Below are 16,526 nucleotides of genomic sequence, written 5' to 3'. Positions count from 1 at the left end.
ACTCATTGAAGTCACTGCACTTACTGTTAAATAAATTCTCTCTGTTGCTCAATTTTTGACATTTCATAAATCCAGTGACTGCATTTTATAGGTTTCTCTTATGCTTTATTGCTATACTATTTATTACCATAATTATTAATAACAAAGTTTCCACACCTTGGATCTTTGAGAATCTGATAGAGTCACACCTGCGTTCTAGCCGTTTGAAACAAACCAGGTGATGTTCGTTTTCCCCAGAGAGTGATACATATAGGCACGGAGGGTGCCTTGTACTAACGAGTGTTTACAAAAATATATAAATATTTACCTTCACACCTCCCGAAAATGGGCAAAATACTTCCCAACTCCGTCAGTCTGAGGGGCGTTCTGGGAACCCAGGTCTGCCCACAACCACCCTTCAGATACGACCCCCGGGAAGTGCTGCTTTGAATCTCGCTTCGGTCCGAGGCTGCTAGTCCAACTCCCACAAGCTCCCCACATACCACTGCCTTCAGGGATTGTTTGTTTTTATTTTTCCCAAAGTAAAAAGCAGCACAGTTAAGTTCTATTGACACCAGGACAAGGGATACCTAACTGTCATACTGCCTGCCCCGCCCCCACCTTCTCTGGCTCCGACCTCTGACCTCTTCCTCCCCCGGGGATCCGAGTTAGTGCACAGGCGAGTCAAGGAACCGGGGAGTCTCTGTGGCCTTCAGCTTTGCCCTTCTCTTTGGCTGACCTGCCTACATACATTGCATTTTGAGTTCTTCTGCATTGCTATAAAGACTTATTTAACACATCTACATGCATTCAAATATTTAACAAATATCTAAGTGTTCAGTCATGTGCATTTTATGGATTGTTAGTAGCCTGCTTTTTTTTTTCCTGACCCACCATGAATCATACTTGGTCTCTAAAAATTACATGTCCATGTACTATCATCTAAACAATTCCTAAAATGTTGGCTGTGTGTTGGATGATCATTAAAATGGTCTTCTCTTGGCAAGCCCACCGAGGTCAGCGTGGATTTAACCATTTCCTCACGGGAGACCGGGCCGCGTTCTCTTTCCCGAGGTCTCCGGTCACAGCATTGCCGTCTCCAGACCCCACGCCGTGCTCTGAAACAGAGGAATGCGAATCAGGTACAGCTGCTTGTAACTCCAAAGCCAGGTCCCGTCCGTCCTGTTTCCGTGTACATGGATTTACAATGAGATCTTGAGTGGGTTCAGATAGCACCCCCTTGAATCGTTTCTCTTCACACGCCTGCCATCCCCAGACATGATCTTGTACATGCATGTCCCCCCCCCCCCTTTTTTCTGCATAATCTCACTCCGCCCCTAGAATATCAGCCCCGGGAAGCAGAAACTGTGTTCTGTTGGCTGCTACACCAGTGCCTGGAACATATAGGCATTTAATGAACACACAGGATGAGCAAATGCTGTCAGCACAGGTCTCTAAGCGAGATGTTCCCTCTCTCTGGCATTTAGGTTCTTGGTGTGGTTCAGAAGGCAGACCATAGGGCAAACTTTCATAGAGAGAGTTCTTGCACTCCGTAAGAAAAAGAGTTTGTAATAATTAGAATTTCCTACAGTGCGCATTTCCCGGGAGGAGCCAGGGGTCTGCTCCAGCAGCGGCCGGTGGACTGGATGCTGCAGGACCAGGGCGACCTGGGACCCTGTGTGTGAACACCTGGAGCATGCACACCTTACCACCCCTCTCCCTCCCCCTCCCCCAAAACGGTTGCTTGTGAGTTCCCTGTCTTGGAAAGCTCGCGAGAGAGACTTAGAGAGAGAGAAACAACCGGAGAGGGGCTGCCAGGAAGCTGGCCTGCCAACACTAACAGGTACAAAGTCAGAGAAGACAATCAGGTGTGGAGCGACCTCCGGGGGCCCCTGTGCTGATGAACCTGGAGCCATGTATAAAGGCCGGGCCCAAACAGGCCTGTGCAGAGGTGATGAGAGCCCGGCAGGACCGTGGCCCCAAACCCTTCCTGTGAACCGCAGCGCGGGAACCCCGCAGAGTCCCGCGTGGAGACGCACAGCTGAACGGCTGCGCCCGCCTCCGGGGTGTCCGCCCCGCCCGCCTCCAGGGTGTCCGCGCCCCACCCGCCTCCGGGGTGTCCGCGCGCCGCCCGCCTCCGGGGTGTCCGCCCCACCCGCCTCCGGGGTGTCCGCGCCCCGCCCGCCTCCGGGGTGTCCGCGCCCCGCCCGCCTCCGGGGTGTCACCTCCAGGTTGTCCGCGCGCCACCCGCCTCCGCCACCCGCCTCCGAGGTGTCCGCCCCGCCCGCCTCCCGGGTGTCCGCGCCCCGCCCGCCTCCGGGGTGTCCGCGCTCGGGGCGGGGCTGAGCCCCCTAAGGGGCTCGAGATCACGCCGCAGCTCCTCTCCTCGCTCCCTTACTACCGCGAGGACACACCTCGGGTCAGAACAGGCTTTTTTCATAAACGTCTAATAAGAATCTTGGTACCTAATTTGGGGAGAGAAATCTTTTTTGTGTGCCCTATGATGTCACTTCCTCCAGCAGAGTATCTGTTTCCAAGGCATCTGTCCCTGCAGCGGTCACGATCGATACCCGCAGTCTGCAAGCGACTGGGCAGGAGCCCGCACAGGGTCCTGGGGGGAGGCGGGTGAGGGGATGGGGGTGAGACTCATCGGGGCCCCTCCAAAGAAGGAGGGGCCTCCCACGCTCACCCCGAACACCAGCAGAGGTTCACCAGGGCTTCAGTTCTCTCTTGGTGGAAAAGCTTAGGTTCCACCTTAAATGAGTGGAGAAGGAGAAGAAAGTTGTTTCTCCAGTTCTTTCCAGCCTTGGTTTTAAGCCCACAAATAGGAGAAAAGAAATTTGTGAGCAGTTTCAGCCTTAGCTGTACCCTGGGTGTGAAACCCGCAGTCAATGCCTCAAATCTTTCAGAATCTGGTCTCGGGGCGCAGCTTGGTGGCTGTGGGGTGAGGAGGGATGTGAGGAGTCGGGGCAACTGCTTACTGGAGCTGCGGTTTTACTTGGGGCTGAGGAAAACCTTCTGGAACTATTTAGAGGTGGAGGCTGTTCAGCCTTGAGACTATACTAGATGCCACCTAACTAGTCACTTTAAAATGGTTAATTTTATGTTAGGTGAAGGTCTCCTCAATAAAAAATAATTTAGGTCTTAAAATGCAACTTTCCGCCCTGGCCGGTTTGTTCAGTGGTTAGAGCGTCAGCCTGCAGTCCACAGAGACCAGGGTTCAGTTCCCGCTAAGGGCACGTACCTCGGTTGCAGTTTGTCCCCGGCCCTGGTTGGTCGTGCAGGTGGCAGCCACTCGTTGTGTCCCTTCACATCGATGTTTCTCTCTCTCTGTTCCTCTCTCTCCCTCCCGCTCTATCTGAACAAAAAATGGAAAAATGTCCTCGGGTGAGGATAAAAAAAAAAAATGCAACCTTCCTTCCTTTTGCTTTTCAAGGACTAGAGGGACAATTCATGAGTATTTAAAATGTTAATAATGACCTCGCTTTCCAGATCAAATATTCACACAGTTGCTCACCCACTAGGTGAGCATTTCCCCTTTATCTTGATGCACAGAACTGTGCCCACAGCGTGTAAGAGGAGGTGGGGCTGGAGATGAACACATTTGCCAAATATTTCCATTCTTAATTAATTTGAACTGCAAAGGACCAGGAAAAAGCCTAAATAAAATGGATTTGGATTGTCAAGTATTTATATATAAGAAGTTGCTGTGGCTACATGTTGTTTTAAATGAACAATGTTTAATTTAATGAAGCTTTTCTGTGCTGGCCACTTATTGAACAAGGGAACTGAAGGAGTGTGTTCCCCATCTTCCAGGCTCTGTGTTCTCACATTCACACAGCCTGTGTAAGAAATGCTCCCGGGCTAACGAGCTTGTGCAAGCATGGCTACCATTTCACCCAAAGGATCAGCGATAATCCCCAATTTCAGTCATAGATACAATCTCTCATCCTCTCCAAAGGCCATAAAAAACACATGCCTGGAATTATTCCATTTAAATGCTTCCATTTGGTTAAAAAATGTTTTATATTTTCTGTCTTGGCTCTTAAACCTCGTCCAATAAATTCCTCGGAGCACTTTTTCTACGTGAAGTTGGGAGAAGTGTCTTTGTCTAGCACGTATATGGAGCAGATCACTGAAGAATTTAAAGAATTTTGCATGCTTTATTTTTTCTTCAGTATAGGTTTTGGGTTTTTTTGGGGGGGGGGTAATTGACCTTATTTATCCTCCATAAAAACTGGGTACATTTTATGAGAAATTATATAATCTTCAAAATTATTAATAAGATCTTTTGTAAAAACAGCAGCAGCAACCTGACTCAACAGCACCCACTTCCCCCGGGTAAAGTAAAGGAAACTAAGTCACCCAGATCAGCACCTTAGCCCACGTGTCAGCCTTTGCAATTATCCGACGGGAAAACGAGGCTACCGGCAGTTTGCCCGGACTCAAGGCTTACCTGCCCGCAGGTCAGCTCCGCCGGCGGACTTGGCTCCTGGGTGCTGGAACAAGGGGAACGTCACGCACTCGCCGGTCACCCTGTCGCAGATGCCCAGCTGGCAGCTGCAGGTCCCTTTGCAGTCCGTCCCGAAGGTGCCGTAGGGGCAGTCTGAAGGCAAAGGCAGGTCAGAGAAGAAGCTCTGTGCACCAGCCGCACCCTCACTCCCTGTGAGCACAGCCTCGGGGCCGAACAAGCCTCCTGAATCTTGACCATAAGACAAAGCCCCGTTCGCCAAAGAAAACCACAGAGTTTGAAAGTTGAAACTTGAAGTCACAAATGTGGAATTTAATGAACAAAATAAATAAACAAACAAAATGGAAACAGACTCATAGACACAGAGAACACACTGACAGCTGTGCGTGCAGGTTGCAGCACTGGGTGAAACAGGTGAAGGGATTAAGCAACAACAGCAGCAGCAGCAACTCGTAGACAGCAGCCTGGTGACGACCAGATCGAAGGGGTGTGCCAGGCAGAAGAGGGTAAAGGGGGGATAAATGGTGATGGAAGGAGACTAGACTGTGGTTGGTGAACACACAATACCTTATACAGATGTTGTATTATAGAACAACATTCAAGTGTTGTATTATTACACTTGAAACCTATATAATTTTAATTAACCAGTGTTTCCCCAGTGAACTGTTGAGTCCTGCTTGACGTTCAGCGGAACACAGCTGCATGTAACCCACACCCTTGAGCCAGCCTTCATCCTGCCTGGACGCCAGGGCGGTTCTCATGGGCACCTCTGTGACAGCGCAGGTGGGCCGTCGAACAGATGCGTGCATCAGCCCCTGAGCGTGTAAAAGATGGGGTGCTTCTCCGAGTCCACTGTGTTCCCAGACAGCTTACTGTTGTCAGTGTATAGCAAAGCGCTTTCAAATAGCCAGGGGCCAAGAGGGCCACACCCGGCTCTCCACCAGGACATCAGCCCTCAGTCTGCTCCAACCCTGTCGACGGATTGTGTGGAAATGCAGACCAGCTGACCTAACTCCCCGGGGCACTAAAAAAGCCCGGGGGGGGGGGGGGGGGCTGCACTAAATGAACAATCCAGCTGAGAATTTATGTAGCATCTACCAAACCTGAACACTCAGAGAGCCAGGGATTTCACACTCAGACTGAAGCATGCACAACAGAGAAAAAGAGGACCAATTCATGAATTAAGTGTGTGGTTTTGATGAGACAAACAGCATGTAACAGAGCCAAGCATACTAGGTGCAGAATATGCATTTTCTCGCCTGAGAACATCCTTGTACATGGACCGTCACACGTGGGCAGAGAAACAAGTTGTGAGGATCTGTGTCTGTGCCAATCTACCCCCCACAGACCGACAGAGAGAGAGAAACGAAACATATTTGCAAAAGAGATGTAGGTAGGTACGCTGTTTCCAGTGCCCGTCAGACTGGGGGGCCCTCTGCTGGGAAGGACAGTCCCTCAAGGAGATGCTGAAAAGGCCCCTCAAAGGGAAGCACCCAGGGTCGGGATTTGACTCTGTCTCCAGCGACGCCGGAAACTAAGACGTTACCCACATTCTCGTTTATACTTCTGTTGTATGCCCTGGGCAGACGCAGCAGGTGTTCAGTAAATATGTCCTGGCTCACTGATTCGTGTCTGGGCAGCACGATGCCAAATACGCGGATGTTTAGAAGACACCTGATGTGCAGCTACCATCCAGTTTCCACAGGGGTGCTCCTAAAAAGGCTGCGCCGGGAGCCTGGGAGGCAAAATGAAGTGCCTCTCTCGGGGACTGCGGCGCTCACAGGCTCACGGGCTCCGCAGAGGGGGCGTCCCACGCGATGGGGGCCGTCTGAAGGAGCCAAGGAGAGCAGTCCCCACACTGGCTCCAACAGATCTTGTTCCCAGCAACCTGGTGCCGGGGAATACAGGCTGCTCGGACCCGGGGGCCGCCGCCCACGTGCTTACCCCCGCCTGCTGGTTCGCACAGGGCGCTCTGTGCCAAGAGGAAAGGCAGTCGCTGCCCGACTGGCCGACCCCGAGGGTGGCTGTGCTGACCGCTTCCCACTTGCATCCTGACCAAGTGCTGTGTCCCCGGCGGACGCGCCCTGTCAGTGACGGAGAGTGCGGACCCTACACGGCTGAAGGACACGTTTGCGAATGTTCACCAGGGAAACTGTTTCCTCAACAGTCTGCCCTTTCCTAGTTATAGCAAAAATAAACTGAGCTACAAAACCAAAATTCTCCTAAAAGTTCAAGCATGTGTTTCCTAACCTGTAGTATGTGTTACGCATTAAAAGGCGACTGGTTGGTGAGGTATTTGTCTACAAGGTAGGAGAGTTAATGAGTTAGTTCTCACTGCATGATTCCCAGACATAAAAGCATACAAGTGGATTAAGTGCCTAAATATAAGAGTCATTCAGAAACCCCCCAGTCCCTTTAATAACTTTAAAAGCTTCCTCGTATTATAAACTGATGTTACACCTTAGCAATAGCTCTCAATGACGACAGCATGAGGTGTCCCTATAGAGTACTTTAAAATGATCATTCAACTGGTTCTCAATGTTTTAAACTATAATCAGTAAGTTTGAAATCAATTCTACACATGCTTAACAGCATTATTTAGCTGTAATTTTAACCTAATACATGCTTTCTTTAAGTCTGAAAGACCTCATTCTTCACAGACATCCCATTTTTCTTTTTCTTTGCTGTTATGTGTGCTTGTTTTACACCTCTGCTATTTTCCTAGGGACCAAAAACCTTAATAAGGTGGAAGGAGGGTTGATTCACACTTCAGGGTACACTCTTCCCAGAACATGAGTCGTTTTATGAGATGACTTAAGCCTACCTGTTTCTCAAAGTGCATCATGTTTTAAAAAAAAGTATTTAACCTTGAGAGATGCCCTCCATCCTGGGGATCCTTTCAAAATCAAAGAATCACTAAGCCAGGGCTAGACAGCCCTGCGACGGGACCTAGTGCCAACCTCCGAAGCCACTGTGTTTAGAAAAGAGAGCCCCGGGCACCCACACAGATTACCTGTCAAATTCCAAAAGTTTTCCAGAACAGGCAGCACAATCTTCCAATGTAACTTTGCAAAAAAATCTCCCAAATAGAACGAGTGAAACGCTGTGCTTCCTCGCCCACCGGGCTGGGCTGCTGTTTGCAGAGTGACCCTCTGTCCCTCTGACAACACCTGCCGGGTCCCTACCCCACCTGCACAGCCCTCTCTCACAGGGGGGACGGGGCCTCGCCGCCCACGCTAGCGCAGACCCTCCGTGTGCCCTGGGCGGGGAGAGGCGAGCGTCACTCTTTACCTTTGCAGATACCAAACTCGTCACCAAACTCATCCTCCTCCCTGTAAAACTGACACCGCAGCCCCGGGCCGCACTTCATGCCGTCCACGCCCGCGACGGTGCGGTAGCAGGTGGCTCCGCGCTCGGCGGCGCACACCCAGCAGCACCCACAGTCGTCCATCACCCTCCGCCGGCAGCTCAGGCCGCCCGCGCACCGCCGGCTGTCACAGCGCTGGGGGCAGTCCACCGCGTACTTGGCGCTCCAGGCCGGCCCCGCGTGCGCAGGGGCCAGGAGGGCGGCCAGCAGCAGCAGGCTGGTCCGCATGCTTCCCGGCTGGGGCGCGGCTCCTCCGGGTGGTCTCTGCTGGTGGCAGCAGCCAGCCGTCCCAAGTGGCGGCACAGCCTCCACGTGTGTGCGTTTTATACCGCGGTGGCCCGCGGGCCTCCGTCACCGGTTTCCTCGGGGCAGCAGCTCGGCCCCTGCCAGGCCGTCTTGTTTCAGTTTATGCAACCCAGGAGGACGGCGGGATCCGCAGCCGCTGCCATCCAGGAATTGAAAAGCCCAAGCTGATGTCATCTATTATGTTTAGATGGTTGTTTTGCATGAGGAGTGAAAACGCTCTCGCTTCCGTCTCCAGAGCTCAAGGACGTTTGCAGGGGGATAAAGAATGTTGCAAGCCCCCTTCAGGACGGGGGGATTGTTCTGACCCCAGGCATGTCTCTGGGGTGTCGCTCTGTCTCCGCGCCCCTGTAGCCAGAGGAAAATGATAGTGCCAGGAATCATCGCAGCAAAGACGCTCCTTTAGAAAAGTAAATAAACATTTGGTATCCCCCTCCCCTGTCCTCCCCCCACCCCCCCTCAATAAATAGCTATGAGATCACTTGGGGAAAGAGAGGGTTATAGTGTGCCTTTTCAATACTTAGAAGAGAGCAAATATTTTGAAAGGGATATTTTTTAAGACCCTCTCTTCCTTCCTCCCAGCCCTCTTCCGAGACGTTCTTTCTAAAACAATTCTGAGCACACAGATCGAAGAGTGTCATGGATGTCGCTGTATTCCCAGCGAGACGCGGCTGAGAATGTCCTTTAGGGACCAAAACAGGAACCACAAGAGAGGTGACAGGCTGCGGGCGCTGTCTCTGGGTTACTCCACTCTGGAAAAAGTTGTCAGCAGCTTCTGCTGACCCACAACTCCCCCAGGGAGAAAGAAGGCCCCTCCATCACCAAGTCTGCCTGTCCAGTGACCAAGCCCGTTCGGGGCCCTTCCCCTCACCTCCTGGCAGCATCAGAGTATCACTAGAAACTACCGCAGGCAACCAGCCCAAGGCAACAAGTGAGCCAGTAGGGAACCAGACCTCGGGCGAGTCACAGCGAAGGAAAACATGACGGCCGGGAAGCAGGGTCTTCATGGGGGCCGCAGGGCCAGGGTCGCCCTGGGGAGAGAGAACAGCCCTCTTCAAACGTTGTTAAGCAAGGTCTGTGGGGCAGAAAAGCTAAGCTTAAAGGGGAGTGAGGAGGGCCCCACGCCAGCCACATGTTGGACTCCAAGAACCCCCCACCTGTCGAAATAAACAGAAACCCACCGTTGTTTAGTAAATGTGCAACCCAGTGAGGATGGGAACGTGGCCAGTCAGAGACCTGCCGTGGGCAGCCGCAGGGCTCTCTGGTCTTGGCCTCTTCTGAGAACCGTGATGCTCGGCCAGCTGATCTCCAAGATTCTCACCCTCTGGAAGGTGAGGCAGAGGCTTACAGACGCCACTTCATGGTCAGGTCAGCCTCTGAAAGTGCAATTTTGTGGTTTCAGGTCTTATGTTTAAAGATTTCATCTATTTTTACTTTAATTCTGTAAATGATGTAAGAAGGTGGTCTAGTTTTTTTTTTTAATCTATCTGCCCAATTTTCTCAACACCATTTATTGAATAGACTCTGTTTATCCCATTGTATATTCTTGCCTCCATTGTCATATATTAATTGGCCACATAGGCGTGGGTTTATTTCTGGGCTCTCTATCCAGTCTCATTGATCTATGTGTCTGTTTTCATGCCAATACCATGCTGTTTTGATTACTATGGCTTTGTAGTATAGTTTGATATCAGATAGTGTAATACTTCCAATTTTGCTCTTCTTTCTCAAGATTGCTGTGGCTATTTGGTTGTTTTTTGTTTGTTTGTTTGTTTGTTTTTGTTTTGTGTGTGTGCCATATAAATTTTAGGATTATTTGTTCTGCTTCTGTGAAAAATGCCATTGGTATTTTGATAGGGATTTTGAATACAGGTCCTTTACCTCCTTGGTTAAATTTATTTCTAGCTTGTTTTATTTTTTGATGTAATTGTGAGTGGGATTGTTTTCTTAGTTTCTCTTTCTGGTAGTTCACTATAGGTGCATAAAATGCAATAGATTTCTGAATGTTTATGTTATATCCTGCTATTTTCTTAATTCACTTATCAGTTCCAGTAGTTTTGTGTGTGTGTGTGTGTGTGTGTGTGTGTGTGTGTAAAATCTTTAGGGTTCTTTATATACAGTATCATGTCATCTGCAAATAATGACAGTTTTACTTCTTCCTTTCCAATTTGGATCCCTTTTATTTCTTCTTCTTGTCTGATTGCTGTGACTAGGACTTCCAGTACTATGTTAAATAAGAATGGTGAAAGTAGACATCCCTGCCTTGTTCCTGACCTTAAGAGAAATCCTTGTAGTTTTTGCCCATTGAGTATGATGTTGGCTGTGGGTTTGTCATACATGGCCTTTATTATGTTGCGGTATGTTCCCTCTATTCGCGCTTTGCTGGGAGTTTTTATCATAAATCAGTGCTAAATTTTATCAAATGCTTTTTCTGCATCTGTTGATATGATCATGTGGTTTTTATCCTTCATTTTGTTTATGTGGTGTTGCACATTTATTGATTTGAAAATATTATACCAACCTTGCATGCCCAGAATACATCCCACTTGATCATGGTATATGATCTTTTTAACTTATTGCTATATCCAATTTGCTAATATTTTTTTTTTTTTTTTCTTTTTTTTTTTTTATCCTCACCGGAGGACATTTTTCCATTTTTTTGTTCAGGTAGAGAGGGAGGGAGAGAGAGGAACAGAGAGAGAGAGAGAAATATCGACGTGAAAGGAACACATCGAGTGGCTGCCACCCGCACAACCAACCAGGGCCGGGGACAAACTGCAACCGAAGTACGTGCCCTTAGCGGGAACCGAACCCGGGTCTCTCCAGACCGCAGGCCGACGCTCTAACCGCTGAGCCAAACCGGCCAGGGCCAATTTGCTAATATTTTGTTTAGGATTTTTGCATCTGTGTTCATCAGGGATATTGGCCTATAAGTTTGTTTCATTTTGTAATGTCTTTGTCTAATTTTGGAATCAGGGAAATGGTGGCCTTATATAATAAGCTTGAAAGCCTTTCCTCCTCTTAAATTTTTCTTTTTTTTACATTTTTGCAATCTGGTTTTTAAAAATTAATTAATTTATTTTTGTTACAGATGTTTCCCCACTGACACCCTCCTACCCACTCCTGCCCCCTTCCACTCCCCCTTCATAGTATTGTTTCTATGTCCATTGGTTATGCATATATGCATATTAGTTCTTTGGTTTATCTCTTCCTCCCCTCCCCCTTTCTCTGAGGTTTGTCAGTCTGATCCCTGCTTCCAAGTCTCTGGGTCTACTTGGTTCATCAGCTTATTTTGTTCATTATATTCCACAAATAAGTGAGATCATGTGATATTTGTTTTTCTCTGATTGGTTTATTTCACTTAGCATAATATTCTCCAGGTCCCTCCATGTCATCTCAAAGGATAAGAGATCTTTCTTTCTTACAGCTGCATAGTACTCCATTGTGTTCATGTACCACAGTTTTTTCATCCACTCATCTACTGATGGACACTTGGGCTATTTTCAGATCTTAGCTATTGTGAAAAGTGCTACTGTAAATATAGGGGTGCATATATTCTTTCTAATTTGTGTTTCGAGCTTCTTAAGATATATTCCTAGAAGCTCACTGGGTCAAAGGGCAGATCAATTTTTAATTTTTTTAAGGAAACACCATAATGTTTTCTTTAGTGGCTGCACCAGTCTGCATTCCCACCAGCAGTGTGCTAGGGTCCCCTTTTCTCCACACCCTCGCCAGCACTTGTTGTTTGATGATTTGGTGATGGCGGTCATTCTGACAGGTGTGAGGTGATACCTCATTGTTGTTTTAATTTACATCTCTCTAATGATTAGTGGCATTGAACATTTTTTCATATGTCTTGGCCATTTGTATGTCCTGTTTGGAGAGGTTTCTATTTAAGTCCTCTGCCCATTTTTTAATTGGGTTCTTTGTCTTTCTTTTGTTGAGTTGTATGAGCACTCTATATATTTTGGAAATTAACCTTTTATCTGATGTATCATTGGCAATTATGTTCTTTCATACAGTGTGCTCCCTTTCCATTTTGATGTTTGCTTCTTTTGCTGTGCAGAAGCTTTTCAGTTCGATGTAGTTTCATTTATTAATTTTTTCCTTTGATTCTCAATGGGCAAAAACTAAAAGCATTTCCCTTAAGAATAAGAACAAGACAGGGATGTCCACTTTCACCATTCTTATTCAACATACTATAGAAGTCTTAGCCTCAGCAATCAGACAAGAAGAAAAAATAAAAGGCATCCAAAAACCTGAGGACTTCTGGTCAAAATGTCATGTAAGTAAATGCGCTATCACCTCCTCCCACAACCACATCAAAATTACAACTAAATGACAGAACAAGTATCCTTCAGAACTGCCTGAAATCAAGCTGAGTGGAAATCCTACAGCTACAAAATTAAATAAGCAGCCACATGGAGACAGGTAGGAGGGGTGGAGGTGCAGATGGGTTGGTCCCACACCCACCTGTGATATATAAAATCAGGAGGACACCTCAGCTGTGAAGGTCTTCCCTGGCGAGTGAGGGGTCCCTGTCCCACACCAGGCTCCCCAGCTCAGGGTTCCAGTGCCAGGAAGAGAATCCCCATCACTTCTGGCTGTAAAAACCAGTGGGAACTGAGGCTTCTGAAGCCCCAGAAATTCCTCTTAAAGGGCCCGCACACAGACTTACTGGGACTCGCTCCCTCCAGGCTCCAGCATGGGTGAGGCAGCTTGAAAGGCACCAGAGACATAGAGGGAAGAACTGAGTTGTTTGGCATTGGGGTGAGAGATGGAGGGGTAGTTTTCTCCTGGACAGACGTGCTGTGGGAGGCCTTGTTCCTTTGGTGAGCCCTTGCCCCATGAGGTTGGCAGGCAGCCGCCATATTCGGGACTCCAGCAATCTGGCTCATACTGTTTGCCTCACCCAGGTGACTCCCTGAGGCCCTGCCTCATCCAACTTTCAGGCCCACCCTAGCTGTTTCCAATAGCTTTACCATAGGATTGGCCTGTCTTGGATCCTGCTTTAGATTCTCCTAAAATCTTTCAAACAAGCAGCATCTGGTCTCAGTGAGCCCCATACCTCTCATTAAGTGGCCCCTGGCCTGGCCCTAGAAGCAGCCAGCCTTGGTTCACAACTTGGCTTTTCCTGGGCACCTCCAAGCCCAGCACAAGAAGCAGCCATCTGCAGATCACTCTGTAGCTTATGCCTGGTGGCCCTGGGTAGCACACAGGCAGTGGCTGACCTTGCCCCAGAGCCAGCCCACCCAGTGGACAGCTTCAGACCATAGCAAAGCACCATCACCCAACCACCTCCACAAGTGATACACTCAAGAAGTGAACTCAGTGGGTACCAGAGCCCTGCTGAAGTAAGTCTTGCTGTGTGGTGGGCCCTGCACAGCTGATCCTCCAAGAGAGTCAGAGGCCAGTGGTCAGTGGGCACAGCCAGTCCTTGCAGCTGATCAGCCTGAGTGAATCCCTCCCACTGATATACCAACAGCAATCAACGCTCAGTTACAACAGAAGGGTGGACATTCCTCATGAGGGGTGCACCTTGAGGGCCCAGCCGGGGTGATTAGGGAGGCCGTGCCACTGGACCCTACAGGACACCTACTACAATAGGCCCCTGTGAAGCCCTGGAGACATAGCAACTCTACCTAACACATAGAAACAAACACAGGAAAGCAGCCAAAATGAGGAGACAAAGAAACATGTCCCATATGAAAGAACAGAACAAAATTTCAGGTAAAGAACCAAACAAAATGGAAATAAGCAATCAATTAGATGCAGAGTTCAAAACACCTGTTATAAGGATGCTCAAGGCACTTAGTGAGGACCTCAAGGAACTTAAGGAGACCTCCAAGGAACTTAGTGAGAACATCAACAACATAAAAAAGGACCAGTCAGAAATAAAGGATGCACTAACTGAAATAAAGAATAATTTACAGGGAATCAATAGTTGAGTAGGTGAAGCCAAGAAGCAAACTATCAATTTGGAATATGAGGAAGCAACAAACACCCAATCAGAACAGCACAAGAAAAAAGAATCCAGAAAAATGAGGACAGCGTAAGGAGCCTCTGGGACAACTTCAAGTGTGCCAACATTTGCATCATGAGGGTTCCAAAAGAAGAGAGAGAGCAAGAAATTGAAACCTATTTGAAAAAATAATGACAGAAAACTTCCCTAACTTGGTGAAGGAAACAGACATACAGGTCCAGGAAGCATAGAGAGTCTCAAACAAGATGAGCCCAAAGAGGTCCACACCAAGACACATATGCCAAAGGTTAAAGACAAAGAGAGAATCTTAAAAGCAGCAAGAGAACAGCAGTTCGTTACCTACAAGGGAGCTCCCATAAGACTGTCAGCTGATTTCTCAAAAGAAACTTTTCAGGCCAGAAAAGGGTGGCAAGAGATATTTAAAGCGATGAAAAGCAATGACCTACAACCAAGATTACTCTATCCTGCAAAGCTATCATTTAGAATTGATGGACATATAAAGAGTTTCCCAGACAAGAAGAAGCTAAAGGAGTTCATCACCACCAAACCAGTATTACATGAAATGGTGAAGCGTCTTCTTGAAGGAGCAGAAGAACAAAAATATCAACAATAAAATGGTAATAAATTCATATGTGTCAACAGTTGAATCTACAAAAATGGGCAAGCAGAACAGAAACAGACTCATAGATACAAAGAACGTTTTGTTGCTTGCTAAATGGGAGGGAGCTGGGAGGATGTGTGAAAACGATGAAGGAATTATGAAGTACAAATTTGTTGTTAGACTGATGAACCTCAAAGGGAAGGGTGAGGAGGGCGGGAAGAGATAAACCAAATAATTTCTATGCATATATGCACAACCAATGGGCACAAACAATTGTGGGGAAAGCAGGAGGGGGCGCAGGACGGGGGAGGAGGGGGTCAATGGGGGAAAAGGGAGAGACACCTTAATACATTCAACAATAAAGATAAGTTTTAAAAATAAAATGAAATAAAAGGCATCCAAATTGGAAAGGAGGAAGTGAAACTGTCATTATTTGCAATGACAGATATTGTACATAGAAAACCCTAAAGACTTCATCAAAAAACTAATAGATTTAATCAATGAATTTGACAAAGCAGCAGGATACAAAATCAACATCCAGAAAATGTTGGCATTTTTATATACCAATAATGAACACACAGAAAGAGAAACGAAAAAATGATCCCATTTATCACTGAATGTTGGGGAATAGTTTGAAAAGGTTAGGTGTTAATTGTTCTTCGCATGTTTGATAAATTTACCTGTGAATATATCTGGACCAAGACTTTGTTTTTCAGGAATTTTTAAATTACTGATTTGATTTTGTTGGTTGTAATCAGTCTGTTCACATTTTCTGTTTCTTCCTGATTCAGCCTTGGAAGATTTTATGTTTCTAGGAATTGATCCAATTCTTCCAGATGGTCCAATTTGTTGTCATGTAATTGTTTGTAGTATTTTCTTATAATCCTTTCTAGTTCTGTGGTGTCAGTTGTCATTTCTCCTCTTTTATTTCTGATTTTATTTGGATTCTCTCTCTTGTTTTCTTGATGATCTGGTTAAAGGTTTATTGATCTTGTTTATTTTTTCAAAGAACCAGTTCTTGGTTTTATTAATCATTCGTACTACCTTTTAGACTTTATTTTGTTTATTTTGGCTCTGATCTTTATTATTTCCTTCCTCCTACTCATGTTAGGCTGTCTTTTTTGTTCTTTTTCTAGTTTCTTTGGGTGTAAGTTTAGATTGTTTATTTGATATTTTTCTTATTTCTTGATTACCCTCTTAAGACTGCTTTTGCCATGTCCCATAAATTTTGGGGTCATTGTGTTTTTATTTCTATTTGTCTCAAGGTATCTTTTTATCTCGTCCTTGCTCTCATTGTTAATCCATTCATTTTTTTTCAGTAGCATGTTATTTAGCCTTCATGTATTTATGTATTCTTCAGGTGTTTGTTTATTTTTTTTCTTGTAATTGATTTCTAGTTTCATGCAATTGTGATCAGAGAAGATGCTTGATAGGATTTCAATTTTCTTATATTTATTGAGACTTGTTTTGTGTCCTAATGTGTTCTCTACCCTAGAAAATGTTTCATGCGCACTTGAAAAGAATGGATATTCTGCTGCTTTAGAACAAAATGCTATAAAAATATTAATTAAATCCATCTGGTCCAATGTGCCATTTAAGGTAGCTGTTTCCTTGTTAATATTCTGTTTGAAAAATGTATCCATTGATGAAAGTGGGGTGTGGACATCCCCTGTTATGACTGTATTACTTCTGATTTCTCCTTTTTTGTTCATCAATATTTGCTTTATATATTTAGGTACTCCTCTGCTGAGTGCATAAATGTTTACAATGGTTATTTCCTCTTGTTGGATTGATAACTTTATTACTATACAATTCTTTCTTT

The 16,526-nt window shown here is 46.6% G+C and overlaps 1 protein-coding gene across 1 annotated transcript; it reads right to left on the bottom strand.

The window, feature by feature from the left end:
• Positions 1 to 996: 996 nt before the first annotated feature.
• Positions 997 to 8,045, bottom strand: ESM1 (endothelial cell specific molecule 1). Its single transcript, XM_036278803.1, has 3 exons — positions 7,742 to 8,045; positions 4,436 to 4,585; positions 997 to 1,097 (listed from the first exon to the last, which is right to left on the bottom strand). Exons 1-3 carry the CDS (start codon positions 8,043 to 8,045, stop codon positions 997 to 999), a joined length of 555 nt encoding a protein of 184 aa, XP_036134696.1.
• Between the last annotated feature and the right edge of the window lie 8,481 nt (positions 8,046 to 16,526).

This window comes from Molossus molossus, unplaced genomic scaffold, assembly GCF_014108415.1.
Source record: "Molossus molossus isolate mMolMol1 unplaced genomic scaffold, mMolMol1.p scaffold_m16_p_3, whole genome shotgun sequence".
NCBI lineage: Eukaryota > Metazoa > Chordata > Mammalia > Chiroptera > Molossidae > Molossus > Molossus molossus.
The sequence above is the reverse complement of the archived record's forward strand: the minus strand, read 5'-3'. Positions and strand labels throughout refer to the sequence as shown.